We start from the raw sequence: 15,983 nt of genomic DNA, 5'->3' as shown, positions 1-15,983 counted from the left end.
CTCTGTTTAATTTCTAGCCATTAACAAGCAATTACAGCACTTTGTATAGGTTGATTCGCGTACGTAGGACTTTTAACTTGTTTAAATACTAGGTTTATCATTTGCTCTAAGCGTTGATTATCTATTATCAATGTTAAGGATCAAAAGTGTGCAAGAATCTAGTCTACGAGAATATAAAGCTCGATGTCTTACCCTGCCACCATAACATGCTGTAAGTGAAGTGGGTAATTGTTTTGCATTGCATGCATCTTCTATGGCTCATTTACTAGCAAATGTTTTTTTTTTTATAAGCCAAATTTGTATTGAAATGGAAGTACAAGGGGTACTTCAACCCAAAACATCACAAAACAAAGAAAAACATAGAAAAATCAATAAAAATCAGCAAATGTGATGAAAGAGTTTTTCGCAAAAGCAACAACATTGCATGTTAGCTTATATTGGTTTCGTATTTGAAAAACCTCAAACCAAGTTTTGGACTAAAGCTATGTTTGGATGGGCTATCCGTGTAAGGTGTTTGATTCCGCCTTCACCTAAAGCACCTAAGTATGGCGAAACACGATTCCAATCTTTCAGAAACATGTTTGCTTCATAATTGAGTTTGAATGAACACGATTCCAATCTTTCATAAACATGTTTATTAGTTTATAAAACAGTTTGAATGAAGCAACTCTGGGTAGCTTTTGAGTTTGGTGCTTTAGGTGCATAGAGCTCAGGCATATTTCTCAGTTCACACTTCAATAATGGCTACTTTCACCTTTATCCCTTTGTGTTGATGAATGGGTGCTGGTTTGTTTCTGGGCAGTTGTTCTGTGGCTTCTGAAGTGAAGATTATGTTTTTTGAACAAAAAGTGAAGGATGAGACAAATAAAAATGTAATGCCTTTTTTTTTTTTCAAAAATTTGGATAAATGTTATTAATCGATTTCCCTTTTCTTTTTGTTCAGTCACCGAAAAATAATTATCATAATATTACTTTTAATTTAATAAATCAACATAAATCTTAAAAAAATAATATGTGCCTTTTATTTGTAATTTGTTAATGTATATATTAATCGTAGTTAATCATGATACAGAAGAAATGATTGAACTAAAAATCTATTTTGGTAATTACATATTCAAAAGTAATTTTAATAAAAGTTATTCAAACAACATTTCTCATAAACTAAATATGATTTTTATTCCTTAAAAACAATGATTTTTTTGGTCAGAGGGTCGAAACCAAATAAAAAAAACTTATGATCAATGAGTATTCGAAATACATTTAGATAATAATTTATGTTAAAAATAATTTCCTGTTCTTTTAAAATTCTAAATTTATCATTTCAAAAAAAATATTCTAAATTTATCTATTCTTTCATCAATGTTTTGTCAGCAACTCTCGTCTCAATGTATACATCTAATAAACTTATAAAAAAATATCGGGTAAATAGCTAATTTGGTCCCTGAAAGCGTACGCTGCCTTCAACTTCGTCCCTAAACTTTGAAAATGACGTCTGTGGTCCCTGAATGTGCAAATCTCCTTCATCAGCCGTCTCTAGGTTAAAAACAGCTGACGCCGTTAACGGAAGTGTGACTTGAATTTTTTTTTTGGTCAAAGTTGAAGCTTGTGTGACATTTGACTCTTGGGAAAGTTTTAAAAGTTTCAATTTAGTCCCTGAATCTGAAAAATTTCTTTCTCTCCACCATCTTCCTCTACCTCTCCCCACCACCATCACCCTCTCTCCATCTCCATCTTCTTCATCCTTCTTCTTCTTCTTCCCACCCTCATCTCCTCCCTCACCTCCTCCCTCACATGCTCTGACGCTCTCCCACACTGTTAAACTTTATAGCACTCAAGTAGAACAAAGGGTGAAAATTCAAATCTTCATGATTAGTTATCCAAGAAATCTCAAATACATACAACTCAGGTGGATAATTCCATACAATTTTACATTCAATTACACAGACAGTGAGAATAGAGCTTGCAATGAAACAATTAATAACATCTGCAATTTGGAAAAGCAAAGACACAAACTGAATCCACTTGATCGCACGCGGAAAAGCTGTGAAAGGATAGGAGAGAAATGAAAAATTTGATCTACACAATCTTTCTTTTTTGTTCCTTCTTTGACCACAAGCAAAGCAGAAGAAAGGTCAATGAAAAAATTGCAAGCCAAACTCATCTAAACAAATTGTCACCACCACCAGTTAGAAAGGTCTAAACTCTAATGTTCCTGTCATTGGCTAGATTTTGATGAGCCTACCTTGCTCCAACAATCACAAAGTTAATCAGAACATATAAATGTTGGAATTGCATTGGCAACTTTCCTTTTCAGCTCAGATAGATCTAAACTGTTTGAATTGTTAACCTGTGAATGAAGTTCAATAATTAGGAAATATACAACGTAACAATATTAGAGTAAATTTTAATTACTATACAGATTAAAAAAAAAAAACAATATACCATTGGCAAATAAAAATCTGGTTGACAAGTTAAAAAACCCTGTCTGCAAATTAACTTTAGCACCTAAAGGACATATTGTAAATAACACGTGAAAACATGATTCATGGGTTGAATTTTTTATTATCATGGAGCACTGTAGAATAGCCCTAAGAAAAAAGATGAAAATATCCTTACCTTACACTGGACACTGTAAACCAATCTGCCATCCAATTCGGTTGAAAACCAATTAACAACATCATGTCCTTCTTCATGAAGTAAATGTAGCAATTTTGAAAGTTTGAGACTTTCCTCCTTGAAATCACTGGTAATTTCTATTCCCAGAATACCATTATTCTCATGGACAGTGAAGTTGTTAGTAGTGTTATTGCTCTCATGGTTTTCAAGCATGAAATTGTGGGAGAGTTTCTTCAGTTCATCTCTCTTGGCACCAAGTTCCTTGAGATTATTTTGCATGTGTTTTATGTAATTCGCTGCCTCATTTATGTGTTCAGATAGTGAACGCTTTCCCTAAATACCCATCAAAATTAACAACCTAATTAAGCAGCCCAGAAATCTTATAGGACAACATATATATCACATAAAATCAAATTAAAAGGAAGAAAACCATTTAGAATCCCCCAAGTCCCAATTAAACCCACCCACACACATAGAGATAAGAACATATGAGAGAAAAAAACTAGAAATATAATGAGTGATGTGATAGAAAATTAATGAAAAGAGAGATAAGAAAAGAAATTGTTAAAATGAGATAGGAGAGAAAATGAGTGTGAAACACATGAAAAACATCGGTAGTGAAACTGTATGTAAAGAGAGAGATTCATTAATCACAAAAAACATGTATTTAGGGCATCCCCATCTAGATTCTCATAGGGAAACACTGAAACTGATACTGAAAGGAGTAGCAATTCAAAAGGGTATCCATCAATTGAGATAATAGGGTGGATTCAAGGAGTTTATTGGAAAAAAAAGTCTTATTGAAGGTTTGTAGATTTCTCACCTTGATGAACTCAAGAGGGAGAAGGGATCTAAGAGATGCATAAAAGGAAGCCATATCTTGCCTCCTTTTCCTCTCAATCTCCCTGTGGACCATAATCTTCTTGCTCTTATGATGATCTTTAGACATCTCAGCCCTAAAAAATTGTTCCCTTGGCTGGCTGCTAGTGATCATTTCATCAAGAATCAGATCTTCGGGGATTTTGTGTTGCTGTTGGTGGGGGCTGCTAGAAAACTTGATTACCAGCTCATTGCCTCGTTGTAAAGGAAACATGGTTTGCTCAGTTCAATGACCACTCTAAATGATACTTCATTTTGATAGCTAAGCTATTTGTAGCTAGCTAACCAAGGATTTCACCTGCCAAAGATTCTTGCTATCTTGTTAAAAAAAATGCTACTCATGTTTGAAATTTTTTACATATAGCTATATATATAAAAGAAGTTACTTCTGTTCACCGTGATTTTTTACCGTGTATCCAAACTTACACTTGGTAGTCCATTCATATTTTTTTAAGTAAGCTTTATAGGTGTTTTACCAAATAATTTGTGTCTATTTTTTATTTAATAAAATTTACACATGTTGTTTATTTAATTAATAAGAAAAAAATATGTTTAAAATAGCCTTTTTCAAAACGTGCATGATAGTAACCTTACAATAGAAGTATAAGAGTATGTAAAAAGAGACCTCATCGGCATTATTAATATCATAATCATTTGAATAACTGTTCAATTTGCAACTGGAACTCCTCCTATTCGTGTTCACATCGGGTATTTTTGCTAAAAAACTGTTCACATTAAGTAGACCAGTCAAGCACTAATTAATTTCCTTTTCGTTCCCGATGGTTAGCTCAAGTGGTAAGAGTTAATTAGGGGACATAAATGTTGTGTGAGATTAAGGTGAATGTCAAGGGTTCAAACCCTGAAAAATGACTAGTTTACTAACATTACTAATAACTTACAACTAACAACTAACATTTGTCTATTAAAAAAAACACTAATTTACTTTTTTTTTCCTCTAGAACATCACCTTTTTTTTACTAGTGAATTTTTTGAATGAAACAGTTTTAGTTTTGGCTTATATTTTGAATGTTTTTCAATGTAGGACCAATTATTGTGTGAATTATCCTTTTGAGCTGTTTTGGTTGGTATAAAAATTTAGGTGCTTGCTATGGTATCTTAAGCCAGATTAAGGTGTGGTACCTAAAATGATGTAAATCAATAGAAAACATATAATTTAAACTTAGAGGAAGAGGATAGAGAAAGTCCTGGAGGTTCAATATGGGTGGAGCATGAAAGAAGATGATCATGACTTAAAAGTAATTTAGATCTCCTAGAGTTGCAAGTTAAACTAAAAGCCTCAATTTTCAAATCGTGCATATCATAACATAAACAAACTTAAGAACTATATATTATTAATTCATTAAGTCGATCATTAAACTTTTTAAAATTGCAATAATAAATCATTTCGCCTTTTTTCAACAAAATAATAAAATTATAACATAGATTATCACATAATCTCTGGGTACCATAGAATTTACAAAAAATTTAAGTCGATTGTATATCGCTGAACTTGTCCTTGTTTACCATTCTAATTAAACAACCCTCATGCTGAATAACTTATACTGGATTTAATAGTGTTCCTCTCCCACGTATAACGTAGGGAAATCGTTGGAGGGAAATATAGTCGTCGAAGGAAAATTGTCCTTAATAAATAGTATAGGTTCCTTGATAAACAATTGTCTTATTTGATCTCTCCCAAGTGTCAAAGAAAGGATCATTCTTGGATGCTTCCTTGTTCGACCCATCCACAAATTTGAATTTGCAAAGCTCTCGTCAGGTTTATGTTCCATGTGAGATTGAGTTTTGGCTCGGAGAGGATGGCTACATGGTTCTCACTTAAGGTAATATGGGCTAGATGGATTTTGTGAAGGATCATCGGTCTTGGAACATCCTTTGTGTTTGAGGTGTGTGGATGGAGAGGCAAAGATAGGGCTATGGAGAGATTTACTGGCATGGAGACCATCGTTTGGCTGTCCAGGCTTGGTGTATAGGGGGATTTCAATGCGATCCGACGAATGCAGGAGAGGAGAGGTGAGTCCAGTAGAGTGAACTATGGGAGGAGATATTTGGAAGATTTTAATTTGTTTATAAACCATATGGAGCTGCAGGATATCCCCATCCAAGGGAAGCGCTTCACTTGGTTTCAGCCAAATGGTAAATTTATGAGTCGACTAGATCGCTTCCTCCTCTCTCATGATTGGCTACTACAGTGGCCAGATAGTTCGCAGCAGGTGCTTGATAGGGAGTTTTCAGACCATTGCCCAGTGCTACTGAGGTGTTCGGTAAAAGATTGGGGGCCAAAACCGTTCAAGACTCTGAATTGTTGGCATCTAGATCCAAGGTTCAAAGACTTTGTAGAGAAAGCTTGGGGATAAATTCAAGTTGATGGGTGGGGTGCTTTTGTCTTGAAGGAGAAAATTAATGCCCTAAATTCAAAGCTCCGTGTGTGGAACAAGGAAGTCTTTGGTGACATAAACAACAAAGGAAGAGAATCATTGAGGAGATGACGAGCTTGGATAAGATGAATGAGGCACTTGGGCTAACTGATGAGGAATGATTGAGAAAAAAAAGAGCTACTTTGGGACTTAAGGAAGGTCTATAGATTAAATGAATCAATCTTGTGTCAGAAGGCCCGATCGAGATGGATAAAGGAGGGGGACCGCAATATAAAATTCTTCAATTCGTGTGTGAATTGGAGGAGGCGAACAAACAATCTGTTGGGTGTTAATGTGGATTGTGGAAGGAAGATGGGAGGAGACTCCGGATGGTGTCAATCAAGAAACAAAAACTTCCTTTGAGAATCGCTTCAAGGAAGTGGGTGGCCCGCGAATGAACCTAGACAAAGTCCCCTTCAACTCAATCTCAAGTGGAGATAATACTTGGTTATGCACTAGTTTTGATTCACAAGAAGTGAAAGCGGCAGTATGGGATTGTGAATCAAGGGGTATAAGAGCCCAGGCCTGGATGGCTTCAATTTCAAGTTCATCAAAGCTTTTTGGCACATCTTGGAAGGTGATGTACAATGGGATCTAGATGACTTCTACACCAATAGTGCTTGGCCCCAAGGTAGCCAATTCGTCTTTCATCACTCTAATTATGAAATGTGACTCCCCTCAAGGCTCAAAAGTGGTCCTTCCAAAGGTAATTGGGGAGGAGAAATCCTCTTTTCTTGTCGGGAGAAGCATGATGGATATAATTATTGTGGTAAATGGATAGCCCATGATGCGAGGTGTAGAAAGAAACAAGCGATGATCTTCAAGGTGGACTTTGAAAAAGATTCTGATTCAGTACGATGGGACTACCTACTTTACATGATGCGGCGGATGAACTTCTGTGAACGATGGGTGGGTTAGATTGATGGGTGTTTGCGATCGGCAAGAGTGTCGGTCCTTGTAAATGGGAGTCCAGAAGAAGAGTTTAATTATGAAAGGGGATTGAGGAAAGGGGATCCATTAGCCCTTTTGTTATTCCTCATAGTTGCGAAAGCTCTAAATGACATATTTAAACAAGCAATGTAAATTGGCAAGTACGATGGTTTTGCTTTTGGCTCAACATATGAGGTGGGTGTTTCAAGACTACAATTTGTGGACGACACCTTGTTTTTAGGGAGGGCATCTGTGCAAAATGTCATATCCATCAAAAGCGCCTTGAGATGCTTTGAGTTGGTGTCGAGCCTGAAGATAAATTTCCTTCAGAGCAAGTTAGCGGGGTTTGGTTTAGAGGAAAGGGAGACTGGACTAAACTGCAAAGTGATGAAGACCTCGTTTACTTATATTGGCTTACCTGTGGGGAGACATCCCAGGAGGCTAGCTTTTTGGGACCAGGTGGTGGATAAGTTAAAAGGAAGATTGTCCCGATTAAAGCAAAATATCATCTATTTTGGGGGGCGGATAACACTCATTGCTAGTGTCCCCTCCTCCATATTGCTCTTCTATTTATCTTTCTTTCGTATGCCACAGGGAGTGATAAATAGATGTAATAAAATTATGAGGAATTTTCTTTGGGGTGGGACGAAGGACAACAACAAAGTAGCGTGGATATGGTGGAAATCGGTTTGTAAACCGAAGAAGCTAGAAGGGTTGGGCTTTAGGGATTGGGGTAATTTCAATAAGACTCTTCTTGAAAACTGGCGATGGAGGTTTCTTAATCATCTAGATAGCCTATTGGGAAGGGTGTTGAGGGCAAAGTATAGTATTCCAAATGGTAAAGGTCATGTGGCAGTGGGTGGAAAATTCTCCAGGTGGTGGAAGGACCTTCTTCATGTGTGCTACGAAAGAGAAGGAGACTGCTGGTTTGATATGGGCTTGAAGAGGTTGGTGGGAGATGGTCAGATGAGGGTGGGACATTCTTTTGGCATGACCAATGGTTGGGTCAGGACAATCCTAGAGAGAGGTTTAGTAGGCTTTACCTCCCCCAGGGAGTAAATTCTCACCTATTTAAGATACGGGGCAGTGGGTTGGAGGAAATTGGGTCTGGTCTTTTATCTAGAGAAGACCACTGCGTTCACATGAGGAAACAAGGGTCGAGGAATTATTATCGAATCTACAACATGTTAATCTAGTTGAAGGGAAAGAGGATAAATGGACTAGGATTGAGGACAGTGAAGGAACATATACGGTGAGCTCTGGATACTATATATTACAAGGGTTGAACCTGGAGGAACCAATCCTTGCTTTCGATATTCTCTGGAAAGAGACAGCTCCCTCAAATGTCCTTGCATTTGTATGGAGGGCACTCTGGGGGAGAGTCCAAGTGAAGAAGAATTTGTCCAGAAGATGAATTCTGGCAGTAGAGGCCTCTTTGACCTGCGTGTTGTGTCAAAGGTTGGAAGAGTCTGAGGAACACCTCTTCTCCACCTGCCACTTCTCATCCCAGGTCTGAAATTGTTGCTATAGATGACTAAATCTGCAAACAGCCCTTCCGAGATATTGCCATATGCATTGCCTTCAACATGGAGGAGAGTTGAAGCTTGTAAACCAGAGGAGGGGGTAGGCACTGTCTTGTGTGCATTTATGTGGTCTCTATGGCTCTTGAGGAACATAATAATATTTAGAGAAGGGGAAAAGAAGGAAGTGGAAAGAGTGTGGGATTTGGCACAACTAAGAGCGTGGAATTGATTGCAATCAAAACATAAAATTTTCTGGCTCTCCCGTTATGAATGGAATTCCAATCCAATTATTGTCTCGGATGCCTCTGATATCTGATACTTGTGCAAACGAGTCTTTCAATGTTTTCCTGTTGGGACCTATGTAATAGACTACTGAAACCCATATTGAGGAATTGCTGCTCGTTGTTCTTTTCTTTGGTTTGGTAGATATATAGTCTCAAGCTCTGCTATTTCGAGAAGGTAGGGAAACTTTGAGCCTGCAAATTGCGCACTACTGGTCTCTTGGTCTTTCATCTGATGCTGCTAAAATTCAAGGCCCTTGTTTGTAGTTTTGTGATGGCCTTATGATTCTCCGTTTTGCTGGTTTTCGGCTTGTTCCTCTGGACCTTTGTTACATTATGTCCTTTTTGTATTTTCTTGTTTTTGTTTTCTTCTCTCTTTGTATATTCATCTATGGGTTGAAGTACCCCTAGTACTTATTTCAATTCAATTTTGGCTTATTAAAAAATAAAACCATGGTGGCTGAAAGATGAATACAACGGAAGAAGGAAAAAGGCTTGGTACTTGGTAGAGCCCTAGTTTCAAAAAAAAAAAAAAAACTTCGTAGAGCCCTCACAAGGAGAGCAATGAAAGCTCTGGTAGCATAAATATTTTTTGATAGAAGAATGAATGTATTGGTTAATTGGATAGAAAATGCAAAACAGGAAGGCATCTTACATAAGAGTGCCTATAATAGAAAATGGCTTATTAGCATTTTTGGTTCCCCAGGTTTGAAAAATGTGCAAACGGAGTCCCTCACGTTTAAAAATAGCATTTTGTTACCCCCACGTTAGTCTCCGTTAACAGTTTTGGTCCCCCAACAATTTTCCATCCAAAAACTAACGGTTTTAGCTGATGTGGAATTTTTAATAAAATTTAAATGGATAAAATTAATTAAAAATAAAAATCCTTTAATAACTAATGAAATTGTTTAACAAATTAAAACATTCTTCTTCACGTTCAAAACCAAACACCATCTTCCAGATCAGGAAAAAAATAACAAACGAACTTCATCTTCTTCATCATCTTCTCATCTTCTTCTCCATTCTCTCTCTCTTCTTGTTCTTCATTTCTCTCTGATTGTTTCTTCTTCTGCGATCTAACCCCATCAAAACCCTAACCCCAACCTCCCACTCTCCAATCATGAGGAAGAGATCAAGTGAGAGAGTCCTCCGTGGTTAACCCCTTTCCCTAAGCACCTCCACCCGCGCCGCCGCCGCCGCTTCTGGGTTCGCAGCGCCGCCGTTCCATGGATCTCCACTCCGCGAAGTGCCGCACCATTACACCTTCGTCGAGCCTCCAGATCTCCAGAATCTGGGAGACTTGGGTCGGTTCGATTCAGATGCAGGACTGGGTTTGGTGGCTGAGGCTTGCAGGGGTGGCCGAGTCTCCAGATGACCAGATCTCTAGAACCCTCTTGCTAGGTTTAGGGCTTGTACTCGTGTGTGGTTTGTGTTAATTGAATCGGATCTTCTTCTTCCCTTCCAAGTTGCAAGTGGCGCGATTACAGTGGCAGTTTGGGTTGGTTGGTTGAGAGGGAAGATAAGGAATGAAAGCAATTAAGATCTGGGTTCTTCTGTCTTTAATCTTTGATTTTCTCTCTTTGCCTTTGATCTCAATCCTTTGTTGTTGGGTCAGAATGCTTGGCTGATGTTCTGTGTTCCTGGATCCTTTTGTTGCTGCCGGTTTTCCTTCCCCCGTTCCTCTTTGCTGTTATTTTGCTGCTTTTGAGTATTCGTGGTGCTTTCCTTCCCTTGATTTTTTATCTGGGTTTATTTTGAGATTCTAGTGAAGATGAAGATGAAGAAATCTGGGTTAGATGAAGAAATTTGGGTTGGTTTTATTTTTTACTAGAAATGTATGAACATGAAGATGTAAAGATCAATGATTAAGATTTTTTTTTGAACATAATGAATGATGAAGATGAAGAAATATGAATTGTAGTGCTTATTTTTAATTAATAATTTTATTTTATTCTATTATAATTGTTAATTGTATATGTGGAATTTTATTCTCTCTCCTAATTTAATGCCTTAAAAAATTCCACATCAGCTAAAACCGTTAGGTTTTTGATGGAAAATTGATGGGGGGCCAAAACTGTTAACGGAGACTAACGCGGGGGTAGCGAAATGCTATTTTTAAACGTGAGGGACTCAGTTTGCACATTTTTCAAACCTGGGGGACCAAAAGTGCTAATAAGCCATAGAAAATTTATGATTACAATCTTATCATATCTCAAATAGAAAAGGAAAATACTACTATATCTGATCCTATTATAGTAACATAACATTGATCCTATTTTCAAGATATAACAGATTTGATCCTATTTTCCCGATATAAATTATTTGATCATATTTTCCTAATACTATTGTGGAAATGAATTGATGTGGCGGAGGCACCGCCGAGATTAGTGGCGGAGGGTGGTTCGAGTAGGGCTGCGACAATGGAGCAGTGATTTCTTCCTCCGATGGGGCTGTGACTATGATTTTGAAATCAAACATTTTTAGTGGACCGGTGGAAGTGATAGAGGTTGGGAGAGAGGTGATATTACATCCAAAACCCTTTCACTCAATCTTAATCCTAACCACTAATTTAACGAATATTATTAGATGTACGGTTCACATGAGTTCTCCCTCTAAGAAGAACATATAAGCTGATATATTTTAATGATGACAAAGACTATGGAAACAACGACATAAAGCTATGAAGACCTTAACAATGTTGTGGAGTCTAGAAAAAGCCAATGAAGACAAGAAGACTAGATCAAAGCAACAAAGGACAATGAGAAAGCTTTAGCTTAAGGACAAGAGAATAGCTTCTGCTTAAGAACAAGAGAAGATCTTCAACTTAAGGACAAGAGAAGATCTACATAAAGAATATGAAGGTTAAGACAAAGCAGACCACAACAAGACAAAGTCAAGACAAATCAAAGATAAACCAGACCAAGCAGACCAGGTCATGACAAGGCCAAGATAGGGAAAAGCAGAACAAGATAAAGCATATCATAGAAAGACAAGGCAAAGAGGATTAAGACCAAGAGCACCCAGAAGTATTATATAAAGAATGGAAAAGACAAGCTCAAAGAAGAAACACCAAAGACTTGAAGACAAAGTGAAATGCATTGAAATGCAAGACAAACATCGAAGACCAACTCGACAAAGTCCATGGTACATCATCTTCCGTATGTCAAACAAGTATAAGTCTGCAAGCCTCGTCTCAAGGTATGAAGCCATCGTTTGGAGACTCCAGACTTCATCCAGCAACGCACAACGTCCAAGATAAAGAAGCATCAGAAGAGAAGAACTAAAGACAACCAGGAAACACTCATGTGCATCCCTAGAATGACACACGAATTGCATCAACATGAAAGCAACAATTAAACTCAATCAGACGACACCACTCAAAGGAATCAAAGTATCTACACCACGAAGAAGAACAAGGATTGCTGACGAGAAAGGGAGATAAATAGTGCAAAAGGAAAGACTATGATACTATGTCATTCCTACAAGCAGTGGAATTCGACATGATCTATACATTCATAGTCTGATCAGTTGAAGTGCTCAAAGCCAAGACAATGTGCAAAGGAGTCGCACAAGTCTCCAGTAACATTTGATCACCCAAGTCCAGGAAGATAAAGTTCAGATCGTCCTCAAAGTCTCACAAAACCGGAAGAACGTTATCTGACTTTCACTTTTGTGCAAGGAAAAACTGCTCAAAGAGGAATCAAAGTCTTGATGACTCAAGCTTTCAGAAGAGGAATAAGTTTCCTGAGGAAGTAACTAAAATCAGGCTTCTCTACTAAGGAAGTAACTATAATCAAGAAACAAAAAGTCAAGTACTATGCTTGTTCACATGTGACTAGTTGAGCCTATTGAAAGGGTACCAGTCAAGGCACAAACCTATCACTTTCGTTGAAGTTATGAGGAGCGCCCATGAGCCGAAATTAGATATGTCTTATCAAGCACAAGCTTCCATGACTAAACGACTACATATATTCAAACTAAGCCTAAGTATGATGCGTTGAGACAACCAAGCATATCCTACAACCATCGTAGATGATGAAAACCTGAGCACAAGCGTACTTCAACAATGCGAAAGTCTTCATCCTTCTGACACGGAGCATAGAAGCTGAAAACATGTACCTGTGATCAAAACGAGTAGTTTTCTACTCTTCAATGTGAACTGCATACACTCAGTAAGCCTTAAACTACAACGATCATATTCAAAGACTTAGTGTAAGGCATTGCAGTTGAAAGAGTAAATGTTGTCGATGTAGATCGAACCACCTGGAGAGAATGGTAAATTGCTGAGAAGCAATCAACTAAATCTCTATTGAAAATGTAAGCTTAAGTGTCAAACATTGAGAAAAAATAATAGATGAAAAGAAAGGAAGAAGAGAAAAGAATAAATTTCAATGTCATATTCATACATGCTTTTGAGAGATCAAGCTTCAAAGTCATATGCATCTTGTTGACAAGATAAAGATGAAGAAGATAGAGTGCACTGATTGAGGGGGAGCATTTCTAATCTATTGAGTTGTGCATCTTGTACACGAGTTCTCACAAGATGATTTGATCCAATCATTCCAAGACCCATGTAGCAAGAAGAAGAAGAAACTCGCTGATGTTGATGGTCCAGTACTATACTCCAATTTCCATAATTTCCAGATGACTTCACATGCATGAGAAACATCAAGATGAAGAATAGATATGTAGAGCTGATTCAACGAAGATATTCAAGCCTATGTTATGTGGAAGGCTGATCCTGATCAATAGTGTCCAACGTCTACTAAACAAGGTGATCAAGTCAATTCTAGAAAAGGACTGCGAGCAACCTATTGTCTATTTGTTCTATCATATAAAACTAGAGATTAATTGATTGTATTGCATATCTGTATACACTCATAAGTCTTTATGAATAGCACTCACGAATGTAATCAGTTCATATATCTATCTGCTTGAAGAGGCATGGAAAAAATATACTTGTAATGCCTTAAGAGGCAGGAGAAAGAATACTCAACAATACCTGAAGAGGCAGAACAAAGTATAGTTGTATGCCTGTAAAAGTAGTGGTAAAAGAATACTCATTGATCCTGAAGAGGCTTGTTAAAGAACACTCAATAATGCCTGGTGAGGCAGGACAAACAATGCTTGTTAAGCCTAGAGAGGCAGTGGTAAAAGAATACTTGTTAAGCCTGGAGAGGCGCACAGTGGTGTAAGAATAATTGTTATGCCTGGAGAGGCAGGGGTAAACGAGTACTCGTTGTTCGAAGAGGAAGTGGATAAAAGAATACTCAACAATGCTTGGAGAGGCAGGACAAAGAATACTTGTTTCTTAGAGAGGCAGTGTATAAAAAAATTATCGTTGCATGCAGAGGCAATGTTTAAAATAATTCTCAACAATACCTGAAGAGGCAGGATAAAGAACATTCAATGTGCTTAAAGAGACACACACAATATGTAATACTTGTAAGGAGAAGTCCTTGATACTTGATAGCGGAAATCTTGGTTGTTGCCAAGGACTGGACGTAGCCCACCGATATATGATGAATCAGAATAAAATACTTGTGTTCATTGTGTGCTGCTTAACTCTTTACTTTATCGTCTGCACAACTCGTCTCTAAACTACAAGCTTAACCGAAGCTATTCATCGAACGAGGCCCAGTAAAATCTAGTCAATTGCGATTGAATTACATGGTCACAATCCACCCCTTTGTTGTGTCTCTGTGTTCTAACTTCATTAGATTCCTAAATCTAACGGTTCTAACTCGTTGGTCCAGGGTATAGACCAAAATATTAATGGTGCACCCAACTCTCAACCTATTTTATAGTATCTTATGAGAACAATATTATTTTCTATGAGAATATGAGAATAAATCATGACAGTTAGATCTAATATTGAATTGTCAAGATTAAAACAATTTAATAGTCATGATGCATGCATGATTATTTCAAAATATAATGCAACTTTTTAAAAAAGTCACATGACTTAATGTTTTAATCTTAATCAATTATAATTAGATCTAACAATCATAATTTATACATATACTCTTATATAAAATTACCACTCTTATAACATACATGTTTTATGTATATTGTATAATATAGTATGAGCTATCTCCCAATTAAATATGAACACTATTAGACTAGTGGGGGGGGGGGGGGGGGGGTGGAAAGCAAACAACGCAAACATCAGTACATATCAATGGGACGATTCTCTGACGTAAGTATATGTCCCTTAATCAAATTATACAATTAAGTTGGCAAATGATTTTAAAGATATGTATACTTTCTCCGGTCAATACACATCATTTATACATATAATGATTATCTAGTTATATAATAATGCTTAGTGAAGCAGCTTAGCTCCTTCTTGATCTTTCTTCTGGACACAAATAATAGAAACATCACTAGAGTAAGGCCCACCGTTGCACTACTCAGTGTATCAACACTACAAATATTTATCGATCACCTTATAACAATCATCGGCAATTCTTTTATGATATACTAGTACTTTTTACCCGTGCGATGCACGGAGATATTCATTATTTTTTATTTTTATTTTTTTGAAATATGTGTTATTTGTTAAATATATTTTATAAATGAAAAGAAAAAAAATTATTTTAGATATAAGAAATCATAAATTAGTAAAAAACATTGTACTAAATGTCTGTTTTTGTTATTTTGAGCTGCTAATTTTTTTTTTATCATTTGTTATTGTTTTCCTAAATGCTCGAGTTTTTTGGTGGTTGATTTATATCCATTCAATAGTTTATTACATGGAGTTGAAATAATATATATGTTTTAAAAATATACGCTGAATTATTTTACTTACTTTTTTGCAATTGGAATAATTACATTGAGAATAAAACTGAGAACGTATACTATGAAAGTTGTTGTCATCATATTGTGAATGAGGATTTGTACAATATTTACAATACTTTGAGTGGTTTTTTGTTAACATATTAGAAATATAAAAAAATTGAAATCAGAGGAATAGAGAACATGAGAAGAATTGGAGAGGTTGAGGGAGAGGGATGATTACAAAATAAATTCAGAGAGAGGGAGAAGGAGTTGCGAGGGAGAGGAAAGTGGGAAAGGTAAAGGGGATATTCATTTTTGTTTATCACACGTGTTTGCTTAAAATATAATATAATTTTTGAATTAAACCAACAAAATTAATTTTGAATATAGAAAAAAACTATTAAAATGAGCTAATAATTGAGTAGATAATATATATAAAAATGGCAAAAATCAATTAGGGATTCTGCGTAGATAAAATTTACACAGTGCACAAACCTTTAATCTTATTTTTAATTATCATGTCAAATGAGTGTCGGTCG

At 36.6% G+C, this 15,983-nt stretch overlaps 1 protein-coding gene across 2 annotated transcripts; it reads right to left on the bottom strand.

Moving 5' to 3' along the window:
- Positions 1 to 1,848: 1,848 nt before the first annotated feature.
- LOC130738384 (transcription factor bHLH118-like) lies at positions 1,849 to 3,831 on the bottom strand. 2 transcript variants are annotated; one of them, XM_057590355.1, is made up of 4 exons: positions 3,440 to 3,831; positions 2,617 to 2,949; positions 2,443 to 2,505; positions 1,849 to 2,347 (listed from the first exon to the last, which is right to left on the bottom strand). In XM_057590355.1, the coding sequence occupies exons 1-4, from the start codon at positions 3,707 to 3,709 to the stop codon at positions 2,264 to 2,266; spliced, it is 750 nt and encodes a 249-aa protein (XP_057446338.1). In that variant the 5' UTR covers positions 3,710 to 3,831; the 3' UTR covers positions 1,849 to 2,263. The 2 variants fall into 2 exon arrangements, with proteins under 2 accessions (XP_057446338.1, XP_057446339.1); XM_057590356.1 differs by lacking the exon at positions 2,443 to 2,505 and having other exon boundaries at positions 3,440 to 3,830.
- Between the last annotated feature and the right edge of the window lie 12,152 nt (positions 3,832 to 15,983).

This window comes from Lotus japonicus, chromosome 2 (genome assembly GCF_012489685.1).
Source record: "Lotus japonicus ecotype B-129 chromosome 2, LjGifu_v1.2".
Taxonomy (NCBI): Eukaryota; Viridiplantae; Streptophyta; class Magnoliopsida; order Fabales; family Fabaceae; genus Lotus; species Lotus japonicus.
This window is presented reverse-complemented; position numbering and strand designations above follow the sequence as displayed.